The sequence below is a fragment of the Pleurodeles waltl genome, chromosome 5 (assembly GCF_031143425.1).
Source record: "Pleurodeles waltl isolate 20211129_DDA chromosome 5, aPleWal1.hap1.20221129, whole genome shotgun sequence".
Taxonomy (NCBI): Eukaryota; Metazoa; Chordata; class Amphibia; order Caudata; family Salamandridae; genus Pleurodeles; species Pleurodeles waltl.
The window spans coordinates 1,314,643,067-1,314,660,348 of NC_090444.1; the positions used below are offsets into that span (position 1 = coordinate 1,314,643,067).

Sequence of the window (17,282 nt, forward strand, 5' to 3'; positions counted from 1 at the left end):
TCGTCGATGCGTTAGTTGGCGATTTAAATGTGTTTCCATAAAGGATGTTTGGCAGCGCTCCAATCCTGCCGAGCTCAATCACGAAAAGCAGTGAGCAAATAAAGTGAGTGCAGAAACTGGGGTCCAGCAACTGCTACAGTTCTCAGGCACCCTTGTGCAGAGCTGTTTACTGGAAAATAAAAGGTATGATGACCAAAGCGTGTGAACACTAAAAAACATGAAACGAATGACCGGGAGAGCACTGCCTTCGAATATGGTGCCCAAACTACTGGAGTCATGCAACTTCACAAACACGGCGCCTAGAGCCTACATGGAGATCAAAGCGGGCTGACCAGGATAGCTTTAGTATAGATGGGCCAAGTTCTCTAATTTGTACCACTCAATCTTCATGCATGAAGATAGTGTCTTATTAATGAGGTGGAGGACCCGACCTTTCTGCTGTATAAACAGTTCAACCCTGTGTGTTATAGAAATAGGGGTAGCTGCTGAGTTTCAATAGATCAGCGTACTAAATCCGCCTCAATGAATCTGGTGACATGAGGATGCTGTGGAAGGATGAGGTGCCCTCTTGCATTTGTGCACAACCTGCAAAAGAGAACGGATTGGTGGGCATACATAGAGCAGACCCCGTGACCAGTTGAACCTGAAGGCATCCCCCAGTGGACCATTATGAGGGAATTGTATGTCACAGAGCAAAGACACTTCCTGTTTAGAATTGTGTCAAAGATAGCTACATATGGACATCCCTATCTGGAGAAGATCATGTCTGTCATTCCGAGATGATGTTCTCACTCATGGTCTTTCAGTAACTGGTGGCTTACAGCATCTGCCTTCACATTAACGGTGCTCACTACATGGGCCACCACTGGGAAAAAGGCCCTACTGCAGGGCACATCACCACAGGCGTGACACATCACAACCAGAACCACACACCTTCTTGTTTGTTGATGTAGTAGACAGCGGTTAATTTACATCCTTGGATCTGAATGGTGCCCCTTGAGAGGAAATAAAGAAGGACATCAGTAGACCATCTACAACTCCAGCACAGTGATTTGAGGCCGTTGCTGTGACCTGGATCAAAAACTGTGCATCTTCATCTTCCCCAGATAAGGGCCCCAACCCAAAGAGGAGGCATCCGTAACCACGGTGCAACTACAAAGGGCTGATAGGATAACCTGCTGTCAAGTTGGAGGGGTAATGGATGTCCAGGAAGACAAGAATTAATATCTGAGCCCTAGCTGAAAGACCCCCTTGATGCTGTCATCTCAGGTGCCCTAAGTTAAATCTCGCTGGTGGCACCCACAGGATGCACAAAGCCATCAAGCTTAGCAGGAGAGGGCTTGCAGAAACGGGATCAGAGCCCAATTCAGATACATCAGAATTATATCATGAATATCTGCAATCCTCTGAAGAGGAGGAGGAAACCCCTTCCTCCAGGTCGTGTCCAATATTGTACCTATAAGGGTAAACCTAAGTATGAGAATGTGGTAGGAAACCTGAGGAATACTGGAAAAGCCCAGGTTGTACAAAATAGTCACAGTGTGTTGAATATATTCATGGCCAGCACAAGGGATTCTGCCTTCACCAACTAGTTGTCCAGATACAGAAATAAATGGACACCGGACCTCCTGAAGAAGCCACAGTACTGCCAGAACTTTGGTAACAATTTGCAGAGTTTTGACCAATTGATAGTATCACAAACTGCTAGCGCTGTAATGCCACTATGAATAGAAGATACCACCTGTGAGAAGGGAGAATCATCAGATGGAAATGGGCGTCCTGGAGATCGTCAAACTCCCGCCTTCCTCAAATGCTGAGAGTGGGCAGCACTTGTCTTAGGGACAGTAGTTAAGATGTTTAGGAGTAAAGGAAGTAAAATCCAGTACCCCTTATCTCCAAGGGCACCACCTCTATTGCCTCTTTATTTAGCAAATGATGGAGGGCACTTCCTTGCAGAAGGCGCTTGGGTCTGGGGGCACAACAAGAATGACAGGCGCGTCTTTAAAGAAAAGATGGAGAACACAGTGAATTGTGCTGATTGTCTCACAATTGGAGACGAAGTAGGAGTGTCTATCCTTACCAGAAGCTGGTATTTTGTCTTCAGCACCAATCACATGTGCTGACAACGCAATTGTTATGGTCAAAGTCCTAGGAATCACTACAAAGAGATTCCTACAAGACAATCGCTGCTGGAAGTGCTGCCTGAATTAAAATGTTATGAGCTGTTGCAGCAGGCTGCACCACATATTAGAAAGAAGACAAACCTCTTGAAGCAAAGTACCAAAGTATAGGCCTGACTTTTTGATCATCCATGTGGTCAGCCTAAAAGTATATTGTGGATGACCGTAAGTCTTACCTCACCCAGAAAGCTGTGAGTTAAAAGCTCCTTCAACAATGTTGCATGTTGTAACTGTACGTCCACTCTATAAAAATGACCATACAATAATCTTCTAAAAAGACCTGTACATACCTAGAAACTAGCCAAGTGTGAAGCATGGATTTGGATAACTAGAGATGAGGTGAAGGCTTGCTTTTATGCTCTGAATTAACTACTGCACAGTTTAAACATGTAGTGGTAAAGGAGATGTACTCTAATGAGTCTCAAGACGTGCTTCTACATCGACAAGTACCTCCATTTTCACTGGACAGGAGTATGCCCAAACTGTACTACTACACACAGTGACTGGTGGCCAGTCACCTCACTGGATTATAAAGAGATTACCAATGTAGATTTTCCACAGCCTGGTGGGCAGAAAATCTTAATTTTATTAAAGACACAGAGGCTAAAATACATTTATCCCTTTATTGCTGCCACTCTCAGCAGCCCCTTTAAAGATTAAGAACACAGAAACCAGAACCTTCCAGGGACAACAAAACCCTGCTTAACCAAACATTTTGCTTCTTTTATAATAGCTATGAACTCAACAAAATCAAAACTTTCAATATGGACATATCAAATTCTCTCAAATCCTAAATGAATTCTCACGGCTGTATCAAACTTGTGCAGTAAGAAAAAATAAATGTACAAATTAAAGGGATGGGTTAAACTGTGAGGGATAATATTAGTCTGTGTCTTTAATAAAATCAAGATTTTCTGCCCACCAGGCAGTGGAAAAATCTACATTTTATGTCAAGACCCAGAGTCCAATATTATGCAAGTTTAGCAATTAAACAACTTGCTGCACTTTAAGGCTTACAATAAAGGAGTCCAAACATAGAATCTGATGACCAATCAGCACAACGCAAAATGTCTTGCAGACTACCCTCCAGCATTTAAGCTTTAGAAGTAGCTGCCCCACATACCGAATGAGCACTGAATGACCTCACATCCACACCAGATCTATGCGATACCTCTTTAACCCATCTTGCAAGTCTAGTGGGGAAACCACTTTATGGGGATGCTTAAAGGAAATTAGTTACTGGGATACTCCAGCAAGTCTTAAAGATTCATTCCTCAACTCATATGCTGACTCACACTGACACAGCGAACCACACACAATTTCAAGTTTTCATTAAAAAAAAGAATTAAAAATTGAAGTTTAATTAGTCTTTGTTTTCTGAGTTAAATGAAAACATGTCCCTTCCGGGGTAAATGACTTAAAAGACACATTAAAAGCTGGCACATCCAACATTCTTCACAAAGACACTAAACATAACAGCATAGTAAGCTTAAGAGTTAAATCTCTTAACGTTATCTTCTCATTCACCCTCTAACTTTCCAAAATCCTCAAGATCAAAGACAAATCCCAAAGCGAGTTATATCTAGAACCTGGGGGTTTAGCAAACCTAATACTTCTCATCAACCTTCTCATCATAAGATCTAGTTCCACAGATATAACAATCACCAAACTGTGACCAGCCGCGATGGCTGATATAAGCCAAACCCTTCTCACACAATTCTGTGAGAAAATGAATCACCTGGACCACATCCTCTGAAATAGGATTGTGATTCCTTTCCAAACACCAGCATGACCATTTTCTCCATGCCAATCTATAAGCCTTCATTGTTCCTGGAGCCCATGATTCCACAATAAGTCTTGAAGCCTCTGGTGAAAGACCTAGTTGCCTCCAGATTCTCCTGTAGGTTTCCATGCCACCAGAACCATCTGCCCTGGCCTGAACAGACTGTGTATTTCCCCCTGAGGGTCCCTCAGAACCTACTGAAATAATGGAATTAATACCAGAAAATCCATACTAATTTCTAACACTATTCGATGCCATGCCTGGGATCTCCATAGAAGAGTAACCACCACAACTGTCTCTTCCCATCTGTGAATCATGAGTTACTCGGCCAATCATTGCAAACAGGGGAAATACATGGAACAAAGACCTCTCCAACCCTGAAGAAATGCATCTACTCCTGATGACTCTGGGTCTGGATAACAACGGAAAACGTTTTTCACCTGTGCAGTCCGTCTGTTTGCAAAAAGATCCATAATTGGACCCCACAACTTGTCCCACTCCAGAAATACACCCCTTTCCAACATCCAATCACTTGAGTCATTAAAATTTCTTGAAAACCAATCTATCACCGAATTCTGAATTCCAGGAATATGTTCTGCTTGTACACTCAGATTTCTCTCCAGACAATACAAAATATCCTTGCTAAATCTACTAGACCCTTCGACCGAGGACCTCCCAGCCTGTTCACATATCTCATCACTGAAACATTGTGCATCCATAACAAAACCAAGCAGCGGGGTGTTAATACTGCAAAACATTTATTTGCAAAAGAACCTGCCAATAATTCCAAGCAATTTATATGTGAACTGCTTTTTGGATCTGACCAACACTCATCTGTTCTCAAGGAGCTACATCTTGCACCCCAACCTTCCAAGCTTGCAACAGACATTCACCAAATCCAGATTTTCTCCAAACATTGCTCACCCATTCTTGGCTTCCATATTCCTAAACCACCAAGTTAACACTTCCCTCACTTCCAAAGTTAGAGAAACCTTTGGAGAACACTTCAATCCACACTCTAAGTGTCCAGCTTTCAATCTCTGCAAGGACATATAATGTAAAGGACCTGGGGAGATAGCCTGAATAGTAGAGGACAACGGACCTACAATGAGAGCTAGCATTCTCAAAGATAATTGATCCAAACCCAAAACCATCTTTATCTCCTTCCTTAGCCTCTTTAACTTTTCTTTTGGAAGTTTCAAATTCCCATTTCCTAGTGTCCACTACAAAACAGCCTCACTGTAAACTCGTCCAGATAAATAATCATACAGATACCTCTTTTTCTGAAACAAGCTGCAACTGGACAGAGAACCTTCATAAAGCACCAAGGTGCTGATGAAAGGCCAAACAGGAGACACACAAATTTCCATAACTTCCTGTTACAATAAAACCTTAGAAACCTTTGATGACCCTCCCAAATTGGAACTATTAAATAAGCATCCTTTAGATCCAAAAGGGTCATCCAATCTCCTTTCTGCAAACCATATCTTAGCAAGTGCATGCCCTACATATTGACGTGGTGATAAACCACCCAATTATTCAGATCTCTCAGATTTATCACTGGCCTCATGTACCTTGTCTTTCTATTCTACTAGAAAAATGTTGCTTATGAATCCTTTTGACTGATCATTATCCTGTACAACTGCACCTTTTGCGAGCAGTTTTCGTACTTCTGAATCTATCAATCTCATTTTCTTTGAAAATCACCTTCCTTGGCAAGTCTCTATAGGAAACTCTTGAACAGTTTCTAAAACCCAAGGACCTTTTGTTATCTGCAACCAATTCTGATAAAAATGGGCAAGTCTGCCACCCAATTTTACGGGGATAGGGTCTATACTTACCTGAAGATCCTCTAATCTGTCTTTCACCATGGGTGCCTTTCTGTTTTTGTGGATATAAACCTCTACTTTTGGTAACTCTGAAATCCCTGAAAGGATCTAAAACCACAGCTAAAGGAGCTATTGTGATACCTTGTCCTCGACCGGGGAACCGACTCTTATTCTCCTGGCCATTCCAAAACCTGGTCATTAAATACTTTTTTCATGTCCCTTTGTGATTTCAGTATGGAACAAAAGGCTCTCACAAACTTAGACAAATTCTTGATAAAAGCAAATCATGCCCGTTTCTGGGACCATGTAAACAAGCTAAGGAACAACCATAAGTCAAGGGAGAATGGTGTATCAGAGACTGCATGGGACTCATGTCACACTCTTGTACACGACGTCCGAACTAGGATCAGACTTGGCCAGCATTAGGCTGGACAAGATTCAGTGTCCATCCTCTACCCCCAGCGATAGGCCACCCTTGACGGTTGAAGAAAACCAAGTGAGCGAAGTAGATCAGCCAGCCGCAACTGACGAGGAAAAAGGCATGGAGCTGATTCCTTTCTCCATCAGTATGACAAAGAACGCAATAAAGAGGATGAGGAAGGATGGCGGGCCAGAGCCAAATGGCCTACCTGCTTCTCTGTTTAAATACTCTCTGTCGGACTGGCCAGAGAGCCTATCTCAGATCTTTAACAGCATGTATCACCTGACCACCGTCCTGGAATCCTGGAGAGGGTCTATATTCTGCCCAATCTACAAAAAGGGGGACCGCTCAGTAGCTTCAAACTATCAACTAATAGCTCTTCTGGACGTGAAGGCAAAAATGTACAAATTACTGCTGTTGGGCCAACTGGAAGTCTGGGTTCAGGAGTGTCAAATCCAGCCATTCTTCCAATCTGGCTTTAGATCTGGGGCCTCAACAGTGGACAACATTGTAGCACTTGCATACTTGCAGCACCAAGCAGCTAACGTAGATCACCAGCCGCTATTCTGCTGCTTCGTTGATTACAGTGCGGCCTTCGACAGGGTAGACCGGGAAACTCTATGGAGGAAGCTGTCATCATGGGGCATTCCCAAACAACTCTTAAGAGCCATCATTTCATTGTACTCCCACACTTGGGCCCGGGTTCGAACAGGTCCAGGATCATTATCAAGGAAAATATAAACCAACAGTGGCCTAAAGCAGGGCTGCATCTTGGCCCCACTACTGTTTAATTTGTACACCGCAGACTTGGAGAAACATCTGAAGGCCAGCTGCCTGGTTCTATCAATGTTTGGCCCCACAAAACTCCAAATCATCCAATACGCTGATGACATTGTGATAAAGGACTGCACAAAATCTGGCCTACAGGGAGCTCTAAATGCCCTGAATACTTTCAATAAGGCTAATCGGCCTCAAGTTAACCAGGAAAAAAACAAAAGTTTTTATATTCGGAAGGTAAAAGAACAAAAATAAAAATACCCTGGCGACTGTGAAGCCAGACCATTCGCACAGCCAGGAAATATAATTACCTGGGGGTGTGGTTCACAGAAAACAATGTGGCAGGGGCACAGAAAAGTGCAATCAGACATAAAGCTGCTGCCATCACATATGCAATCTCCCAACTGAGTAACCAACTTAGAAGCGCTTCTGCTGCCCCAATACTCAGGGTAATAAAGGCAAACCTACTTCCTGCCCTGCAATATGGCTGCCTGGCATTTCCTGGGTCTTTAGAACCCACCATAGAAAAAGCTAATTGCAGAGCATATTTAAAAATCCCCCAACAACCACAGTACACCGGTCGCTCCAGGCACGGATTGGAAATGGGCCTAGTGTCACAACAGATAGATTGCCAAGCTGCCATCCTGAAATATTACATCAGGCTCAAGAAGGCCAACTTTCTCACTTTAAAACACCACCTGAGAACGATTTTCAGCTTCGAAACAGGCAACTCTATTCAGCTGGCAGACACAATGGCATTTAGTGCTTGGAAAACATCAATCAACAGAGGGAGCAAAGGAACTCTCAAGGGAGCACGATATTCTGTCAGTCAAATCACCATTAACAATGCCAGTGTTAAACGACTCCTATTTGATCGGAGCCCCTCAACCATACCTACTAGAAACGATAAATGCAGGAACTCAGCATCAGATTTTGTACCTGGTAACATTAGTCCTGCCAATCAAGGACTTTAATCCTTCCTGGCCTGCACATAAGCGCAAAGAGCCCGCAGGCTCTGCTCATACCATCAAGAAAGTTGGCTACACCTTCTGTGCTGCTGTCCCAAACTAGCAGCCGAAAGAAGACAGTTAATAGTTGCAGTGGCTTTGGGTCTGGTTGCATGGAGACATCCAATCTCTGCTTTTCACACTCGGCTGCCTGGGCCTTGGCAAGATGTGCAAAATACGTGACAATTCTCAGGCGGCTGCTAGGCCAGTCAGTGGGGGCAAACAGCATTGCGCTTGTGGGGCCAAACGCACTTAAGCACCCCTTGCTGCAAACGGAGACAACACTAACCCTTTCTTAACAGATTTTTTGTTTTTCTTATTATCACATTATAATGAATTAATAATAATTCACCGTACTTTCTTGTAATGGTTTTAATTAACTAAACAATAAATTGACATTGGCATTGGCATGCCATTTACAGCCAGACCTTTCTCTTTACTAGAAAAAAGCACCAACTTCAGATCTATTTTTAATAAGATGCTTTTTCGCTGCTCATGGGACAAAGCGGTATTGACTTTGACTAAAAGGCAAATTGCCCATTGGATCCACTGACCTAACGCCTCAACATCCACTCTCTTATTATAAACATATGCCTATTACACCGGGTCAAACGTCTTTGTTAAAGGCCCCACAACATCCAGGAGTCTATCCTGACAGATCCACAAGCCTTTATCCAGACCTTTCTTAGGATTTCGGCCACCTTTGTATATGAATGCCCAAGTTTTGGGATCTAGATCTGGAGTAGCTAGAACCTTATTTGAAATGAAAATCCTTGGGTGTTCAGAGTGCAATCTCACTCGAACAGGTATCTCTCTCCATATGCAATACTGAACATATTCTACCCTATGGCTTGTAGGGATCCATTCAGGAGACAGTGGATGCTTTTTTAGTAAAGGATCACACACTATAGACCCAAAAGATCACTTAAAAAATCTTTATTCTTCACCTTTTTTATGATCCCCTACAGCGTTTCTCTTTTGCAACCCCTGTTCCTGATCAAATCAAAATCAGAACAGCTGATCTCCACCTCCCGCTGCCGGAGGATTCATCACATACCACTGTTTTATGCTTACAACTTTCAACTTTACTCTTATTACCTTTTAACAGGCCTATATCTTGCCCATCATGTGTGCCTTTAGCACCATCTTGTTCTGTGAGTTCACAGAAATCATGTTCTGCCCATGCAGATTTTCTCTTTCTTGTCAAATCTATATTTGGTTTAGCATGTTTTCTTTTAAAAGCAACTTTACCACCTTTTCTAACATTTATGTTAGCATCATTCGCTGTTCAAAAGTGTTCCTCTTCAGAAAAATGACTCCTACTTGATAACAATTCTATCTTCCTATCCATTCTCTCAGAAACCTTTCTTTTCAATAGCATTTTCTATCCTGCTCTATAAGGCTGCAGCCTGTAAAGATTCACCAGACTCAATATCGTCTGCTAATCCTTAACTGTCATTCAGTTTCCTCAAAGAATGAACTATAAACTGTCTACAAGTGGCTGCCAACCAAATATGGCATGCCACAAAGTCAAAAAGAGTTTTATGATCATCAGAATATGCATGCGGCATCCCATGTATCAACATTCTAACTAATATAACTTCAAGCCTCCTGAATCTTAAAATGGTCGAAACATAGGCCATAAACAAAAAACACCTCACATTCTAGTTTATCCTCGCTAGCCAGACAGCAGATGCATACGGAAGGCTCAACAGCTCCCACTCGGACTGTGCAATGTCACAAGCATGTTTCACCTATGCGCCTTTGAATTCCGAAAATAGGACAACCAAAACAATGTAAGTCCTCACTATATTTGTAAAAGATCCTCAGATTATATAACTCCTGCAGTGACCGCACTCCTGCCACGACTGCACCAGGGCAACTGTGGATAGCGTAAAAGCAGTCGAACCAACAGTCATTAAAATTAAGCTATGCAGACCAAAAGACTTTGCCTTCTGCTAACCAAGGGATTTTGCCTTCTATCTAACTCGATGGCCATTGTTTATAGAATAGTAAACTGTCAATCACACTTCAATCGGTAAGGCACAGTCGATCACACCACAATCGGTATGGCACAATATAAGTAGCATGCAAAGGCATTCACACAGCCGACAAACAATTACATGAAGTTCATGCACAGAACTCATACGTTTCCAACATACACCCTCCCACGACATATCTGAGAGAGCAGCAGCAATATATGAAGGAAGAGGTTTGGTTAAGCAGGGTTTTATTGTCTGTGAAATGTTCTGGTTTCTGTGTTCTTAATCTTTAATGGGGCTGCTGAAAGTGGAGGCACTAAAGGGATATATGCATAATATTGGCCTCCTGGTCTTGACATAAAATTGATAATGCTTACATTTATTCTGCTGTTCCGGGATGGTATATTGATCTCCTCAGGGCAAACCTTATAGATCCCCCAACACGGGGTAACCTTGACTTCTGCTGATGTGTGTGGTAGTGTGGTGACGATGTGTAAGTAACTAGGAGTCTTTCTGGTATATCATCCGTGCCATATTTCAGAGCACAGTGATTGCAGCACAATACAGTGTCTCCCTTTAAGTTGTCTTTAACCCAAAGGATGTGACAACTTGCATGTAGATCACTTCAGTGGGAGTCAGGAGATAACATCCAGGCCTGACCACTGTTCTGAAACAAACAGCTGTCCAAAACTGGTTGGGTCCTGGGCACCTCTGTATCCAGTTTTGCCATGTAACAACTGAAGGACATTTCTCTGACCTGTCTGTCCCATCACACATCCATACAACCATAGTTTAATTGCCCTCATTGTACTGGGAGTTGCTTTGGAATTAAGAACTCATGGTGTATGGCCTGTATCTTTCCACCTAACCCGCTGGTCTTTCATCCCGCTCCTTCAGAGTAGGGATTCCCAAGAAGATACGGCCTACACGCATTGTCCGGACTTGTGATTTTTATAGGTGTCGCACAATCTTTTTGACTCTGGGTTCTTGACATTGCTCTCAGGCTTAGATAAGTACTGGTCCACTTCACTGGAAAACATAGGTCGCATTTGCTTTGAACACGGATGGAGGTCTTCAACACCAGGTGGTAAAATCCACAAGCAAAGCTAAATGATATTTCTCTGCTCTTATGTTTTTTTATTTTGTGTGCGTACTTCCATTTGCCCTGCATTTTCAGTAAGTAAATAAGGACCCAATCTGTTTTTATATAAGTGATATGTCTGAGGGATGATTGATTTTAGAATGTGATTACGGTAACTTCTTGACTGCCCAAATAGCTTAATTTTAAGGTTGAGTACTTATAGAGTTCTCGGTTATCCAACTGGAGAACAACAGTAACTGGGATCCTGGGCCACCACTGGTTATTGACAACACCAATACCACCCAATAACCAGAAGTCAGAGAAAAGGCCTCAAAGCACCATGGCATGAAGACACAATGAACTTAGAAAGGAAATGCCATGTGTTGTCATGAAATATTACAATGGAAATAGCATACTCTTAAAGGCCACCTTTTTCATTGGAGCCTCACAAAGGGACAGAACCAGAATAAAAGCTAGAATGATACATTTTAACACACCAGGGAGTAAAGGCGTGAACCTGTTCGTAAGTATTGTAAAAATGATAAAAGAAATAAAATGATAAGTTAGTACCGCTATTTTCCGATTTCCGTTCGTCGTCGCTTTTCACAATTATTCCAGTCAAAAGTGGTTGCAGGACGGCGGCTGGGAAGAGCTGCTCATGGGTACCCAGGAATGGCTGGAGATTAGCAGTCATATTGCTAAGAACACTGAGCAGTACAATCTCATCCTGAAAGCTGTTCCACAGGTTTGAAACCGCAATAAAATGAGGCTGTGAGGAAAAAGAAGGCATCCATTTATAAGCTGTTTATTGATGAAAACGTCCGAAACAATGAGAACATTTATACCTACCTAAAATGATAATCAAAACATATTTTCAGCGGAGAAAACCACAAAACACTCCTAAAATCAATGCATCAATTCAAATTGGTTAAAAGGGTTTTTGCCAAATTCGGTACATTGCTGTAAACAGCCCCAATCCTCGATGAAACGTGTGAAGCGAATTATGCTAAATATGGGCCGTACCCAGAACGTCATTTGCGCACCTACTGCTGCCTGCATTTACAAGTGCCCATTCATGTTTTGGGTTCACTCTCGACACAATTTTCTCACACATAGTATGACGTAAGATAAGATATAAAGTACAGGTTTAATCAAATGCCAGCGAAAGAGAATAGTATGGGGTAATATTTCACTGAAACGTCCAACAGGGATGCGGAGTGGAGGTTTTCGTATGAACTCCCAGGTTTGTGGGTACTTAAAGTATTTTGCTCCCTACCGACGTCCGGTCCCTAAATATGCTTCAAAATATACCCCTATTAGGGACAGACGTACATGGTTATTTGGGGTGAAAAAGTTGAGGAAACCCCGTTAATTTTCCGACTAGTTTACGCTAATCGGACTTGCAGGATAGACAGCTGCCTATTTTTTGACTATAGCCTACATGAAACAGTACCGCATCATTCAAAATGCCGACATCTATATGACACGGTGCTTTACAAAGTAACACGTTGTACACATAAACAGGTACACCCCTCCATCTCAAAGTGCATGCAAACAGGACAACAGAGGAAGGGCTTAGGGCCAGCTTTACGACCCTCAGTGTGTGCAACTCGCAATTTTTAGTTATTTGCAAATTGCAAGTCGCAAACACTGATGTACCACAGTTTCGTGACACTGTTTGTGATTCCCAAATGGGTTGCAAGGGACATGCCTCATTAATATTCATGAGGCAGGTCGGAATTTGCGACCCATTGCGAATGGCCCTTGGACCACTGCCTGCTCTAAAAAAATGTTGGCACCCCCATTCTCAAAGGGGAAGGGGTCCCTTGGGGACCCTTTCCTGTTTGCGAATGGCTTACCACCTCCTTCACGGAGTAGGTAAAGTATGAAAGTTTTGCAAACACATTCCAGTCACAAAATATTAATACATGCCAGTGCGATTCGATATTAGGAAGGGACGCCCTAAACAGCACCCTTCCAAATACTGAATCGCAAAAGCGAAATGCGATTTGGTAACAAGTTACCAAGCCGCATTTTGATGTTTGTACATGCCAAAAAGCATTTTACTAGACACAAACGGCCCAATGGACCATTTGCTACCGGTGAAATGCTTCATACATATGACCCTCAAATTCAAAGAGATGTGTGAACAGCAGCACACACATGGTTAACTACTGAAGACCAGGATATAATGACGCAGCACAGCACATAAAAACATTGAAATACAATTTATAAATCAAGGTAAATACTGCCATAGTGCAGTACACGAGCCCTGAGGCCACAGGAGGCCAATGGAAACTTCACCATTGGTCACAACAGATGATGAAAACACACACAAGTCAATCAACAACAACACACTCAGAACAAGGGGACTATTGTAAAAGCACAGGGAAGAGCCACTATGTCGTCAGTATCCCAATCCTCCCACAAACTCCATCAATGGCTGGACACAAAAACACATCAATCAGAGGGAATGAACGGTAAAAGGAGAAGAAAGAGAGAGAGAGACGAGAGAGGAAGACAAGTGGCAATCGTCTGCTACTTCCAAATATCAAAATGTCAAAGTGGTAGGCGGGCTCAACAGATATTTGCTTCTTGGTTACAAATAAACACACAACCATTAGATGAATAAATACAGAGATAGAAGCAACCAGTAACATCCACATTTGTCAATGCTTATTGAATTGCTTTGTGGATTTTGTTGCTAAGACTCGCACGCCAAGCAAGATGAAGGCATGGAACTCCTAGATATAAAGAAGAACAAAGACTGCCAAGTGGAAGGCAATGCTAGACATTACAAACAAGCAAATAAACAAGTAAAGACTGCCTAACTCCCGCTAACATGAAGGAACTGGAATCGAGAGATAACAGGAAAGGCGAAGGAATGAGAATATACTACAGAACTAACTAGAACAACGAGCCATACAATACAACTGCAAAGTAATAATCGTACTGCTCTATTATGGCACTCTTGGCAAGAGTACAGTTGGTGCATTGGGAATAAAAGCTTTTCGTGAACTGAGAATGCTTTAGCCACCAAAATAATGGGCTACCAAATCTTCCATCTTTCATTACCCAGAATGCCCAATGACGGGGGAACTTGCCTTTGAAGAGTCTTCTCTGTTAAAAATAATTCTGATAAAACAGTAATGACCCCATGCTTAGTTGATTTACCGGATCTTCCATTATCCAAGAGGTCTAATCATCCCCTCAAAAGCACTGGCACATCTTCCTGAAAATGGTGTCAAAGGTCTGATATAAATTGGTGGCAATGGACAGAATATTAGGAGGAGTCAATCTCTCATTACTCTCCAATAGTGGTCTGGAAAAGGCATCCACCTTTCCATGTTGCTTCCCAGTCATATAAGTATTTTATGCTGACGACAAGAAAACTAAGCATCAACAAGCTTGTGCATTGGCACGTCATTGTTGTCAGACATAAAAAGTTCTTGTAATCCGTCGATACAATGATTCTATAAAGTGCTCCTTCAAGATAAGGTCTCCAATGCATGAACACATTCATTCCTACTGCAAGCAGTTCCCAATCATACATGGTGTAGTTTCTTTTGGTGCTGGGCAATGTTCTGGAATAGAATGCACCTGGACGAAGTGCTTCAGATTCTGGCTGTCACTGGAATAGAATGGGTCCAGTGGCATAAGAAGAGGCATCTGTTTCTACTATGAAGGGTAAACATATACCAGGGTGCCGAAAGGTTAGTGTAGAAGTAAATATTCCTTTCAGTGTTGGAAACACTTGATGATCTTCTTTACCCCATCAAATGGCATTTTTTACTCAGTATGCTGGGTTATGAGAGCTATCAGGATGGAAATGTATTGTATGAAGTGGCAAAAAAAGTTAGCAAATTCAATGAATCTCTGGATTTCTTTGATGTTGAATGGTCTCCCTTGCTAGGCATTCACAAATAAAATCTCATGTAGCCAGACAACTCAGCTCTCTCTTTGAAACCTATGATGTACTGGATGACACCAGATTATCTTTCACAAACTGCACAACTAATTACTACTTTTTAGACCTCAACACAGCTAAAACTCCAGTTTTCAACAGTTAATGTCCATTAAGTCCTTGATTCAAAGCAGATAGTATAAAAGAGGGACTTTGTTTCTGTAAAAACTGGAAAGATTGGAAGAATCTGTGTGTCGTCATCATAGGAAAGCAATTCAAGGGCTAAAGTGTGGATAAGTTTGTCCATTGGATGAATATAACAATTGAGCAAATAATGGGAAAGGTTAGAACCTTGGCGGAACTCCATACAGTATAGACAAAGAGTTTAAGCAGAATTAGAACATTGGAATGTTTAGATCTCCATTGGAGACAATGGAGTGCACCGGGCTTTTGCGGAGCCAACATTCCAATGTTCTCTTTGTTCACAGCAGTAGCTGTGAACAAAGCCTCACGGAGCCCGAGGGGATTTTAATCCCCTCGGGCTTCGTGAGTAATTTGTTTTATTTAATAGAACATTATGCCCTCGAGGCGAGGGCCTTTAACAAGGGAGAGGGCCTTTAATGGCCAGTAGAGCCCGCTACGGCGGGTTCTAAGGCTATAATGAAGTTTCCCAGAGGGATAATTTAGTTCAGATTAGAAAGAAAGATACAGAACCAAGAAAGAACCAGAATACTAATGCCAGCTTCAGGGAGCTCATGAAGAAGGACAGAATGGTCGACAGTGTCAAATACTAATAAAGATCTAAGGAGATTCTGGCATTGACACTGCTAGTATCACAAGCTAGGTGGGGTAGGCTAGAATGGTAGCAAGTAGAAGTTCTGGGCTTCTCCAAAGCGAAAGAAGAGTCCGGATCTTGAAGATGTACTCCACATAACCGACAAACATGTCTGAGCAATGGTCACTTGGAACATAAGGCACATTAGAACATTGGAATGTTTGCCCTCCATTGGAGACAATGGAGTGCTCCGGGCTTTTACTGGCCGGTAAAAGCCTGGAAAGCCAACATTCCAATCTTCTTTGTTCACAGCAAAAGCTGTGAACAAAGCCTCACGGAGCCTGAGGGGATTTTAATTCCCTCCGGTTCCATGAAGCCTTTGTTTTATTTATGAGAACATTCTGCCCTCTAATGGCAGAATGTTCTAATAGCCTTAGAACCTGCCGTAGCGGGCTCTACCGGCTATTAAAGGCCCACTCCATTGTTAAAGGCCCTTGCCTTCGGCTCGGGCCTTTAACACAGGAACGGGCCTTTAATAGCCGGTAGAGCCCGCAATGGTGGGTTCTAAGGCTATAAAAGAGCACTTTGGTGAAGACCACTATCAGGACTCATGCCAACGAAAGTGTGAAGTTTATGCAGTGCAGATAAAACAATAGTGTCAAATGCAGGCGTGTCAGATTCTGTCAAGTTCACAAGAGTATGTGTATTATTTACGTATTGTTTGATACTTTGTTTTGTATATTTCGCTCCATGAAAATCTCAGTCCATATCAAATTGAAGACTGTGCATTTTGTGCAAAACACTGTTCAAGTCTTGTCCAGTCTGTCCGGATATTTCGGTTCTAAGTATCTACGATAAGCAATAAATTATCAAATGAACTTAGAAAAAATGTAAATCATTCAAACTACGGAAAAAAAAATATCAATGTATTCATTCATCCAAGCCCCGCACTCTAGCCAGCACAGACATTTTGTTTCAACTTAACGATTCCCAATATGGTTCACTTTGTAACGAGGCCTTATGTGATGCTATTTTCATATTAAATAATTAAGTTAAGAGAAGAATGTAACAGTTTTGTAGCATCTAAACTATAGTTTATCGGAAGACATAGATGTGTGAAATATGATTGAGGTCAGCTAAATAAAATGGAATACATAAAAAGAAGAAACTGTACTTACAAAGACATCAAGACATTACTTTCATGTGTAAGTTACAAAATGCAAGTTCATTTACACTCTAAAGTGAGAGAATAGTGACTAGTTATTTATAATGAAACAATGATCAATGTCAGAACTAAGACATAAGACTGCAGGTATGCAGTTACATCAGTCGAGGCTGGCAACAGGGCAAAGTGATGGGGCATGGGGGCAGGATGAACAAAACAATAATTTTAAAAAACGTACCTCGTCCCCACCGCAACGCCGCTCTTCAGGTCTCTGCTGGACTGCAGGCTTCCAGGTACAAGCTCCCACCCTACCCTGCGGCCAATCCTAACAGTGCTCTCATGCTGTATGCTGCTAGCAGCATGAGAGCAGCACCAGGA

The 17,282-nt window shown here is 42.2% G+C and overlaps 1 protein-coding gene across 3 annotated transcripts in view; it reads right to left on the reverse strand.

Annotated features, from left to right (window-relative positions):
• The window catches only part of CFAP206 (cilia and flagella associated protein 206), a 357,566-nt gene that overhangs the window by 104,843 nt on the left and 235,441 nt on the right, over nt 1–17,282 (reverse strand). For all 3 annotated transcript variants that reach the window (XM_069235563.1, XM_069235562.1, XM_069235560.1), the window contains exon 9: nt 11,631–11,829. In XM_069235563.1, coding sequence (XP_069091664.1) covers nt 11,631–11,829 — 199 coding nt within the window. The remainder of the gene's footprint in view (nt 1–11,630; nt 11,830–17,282) is intronic.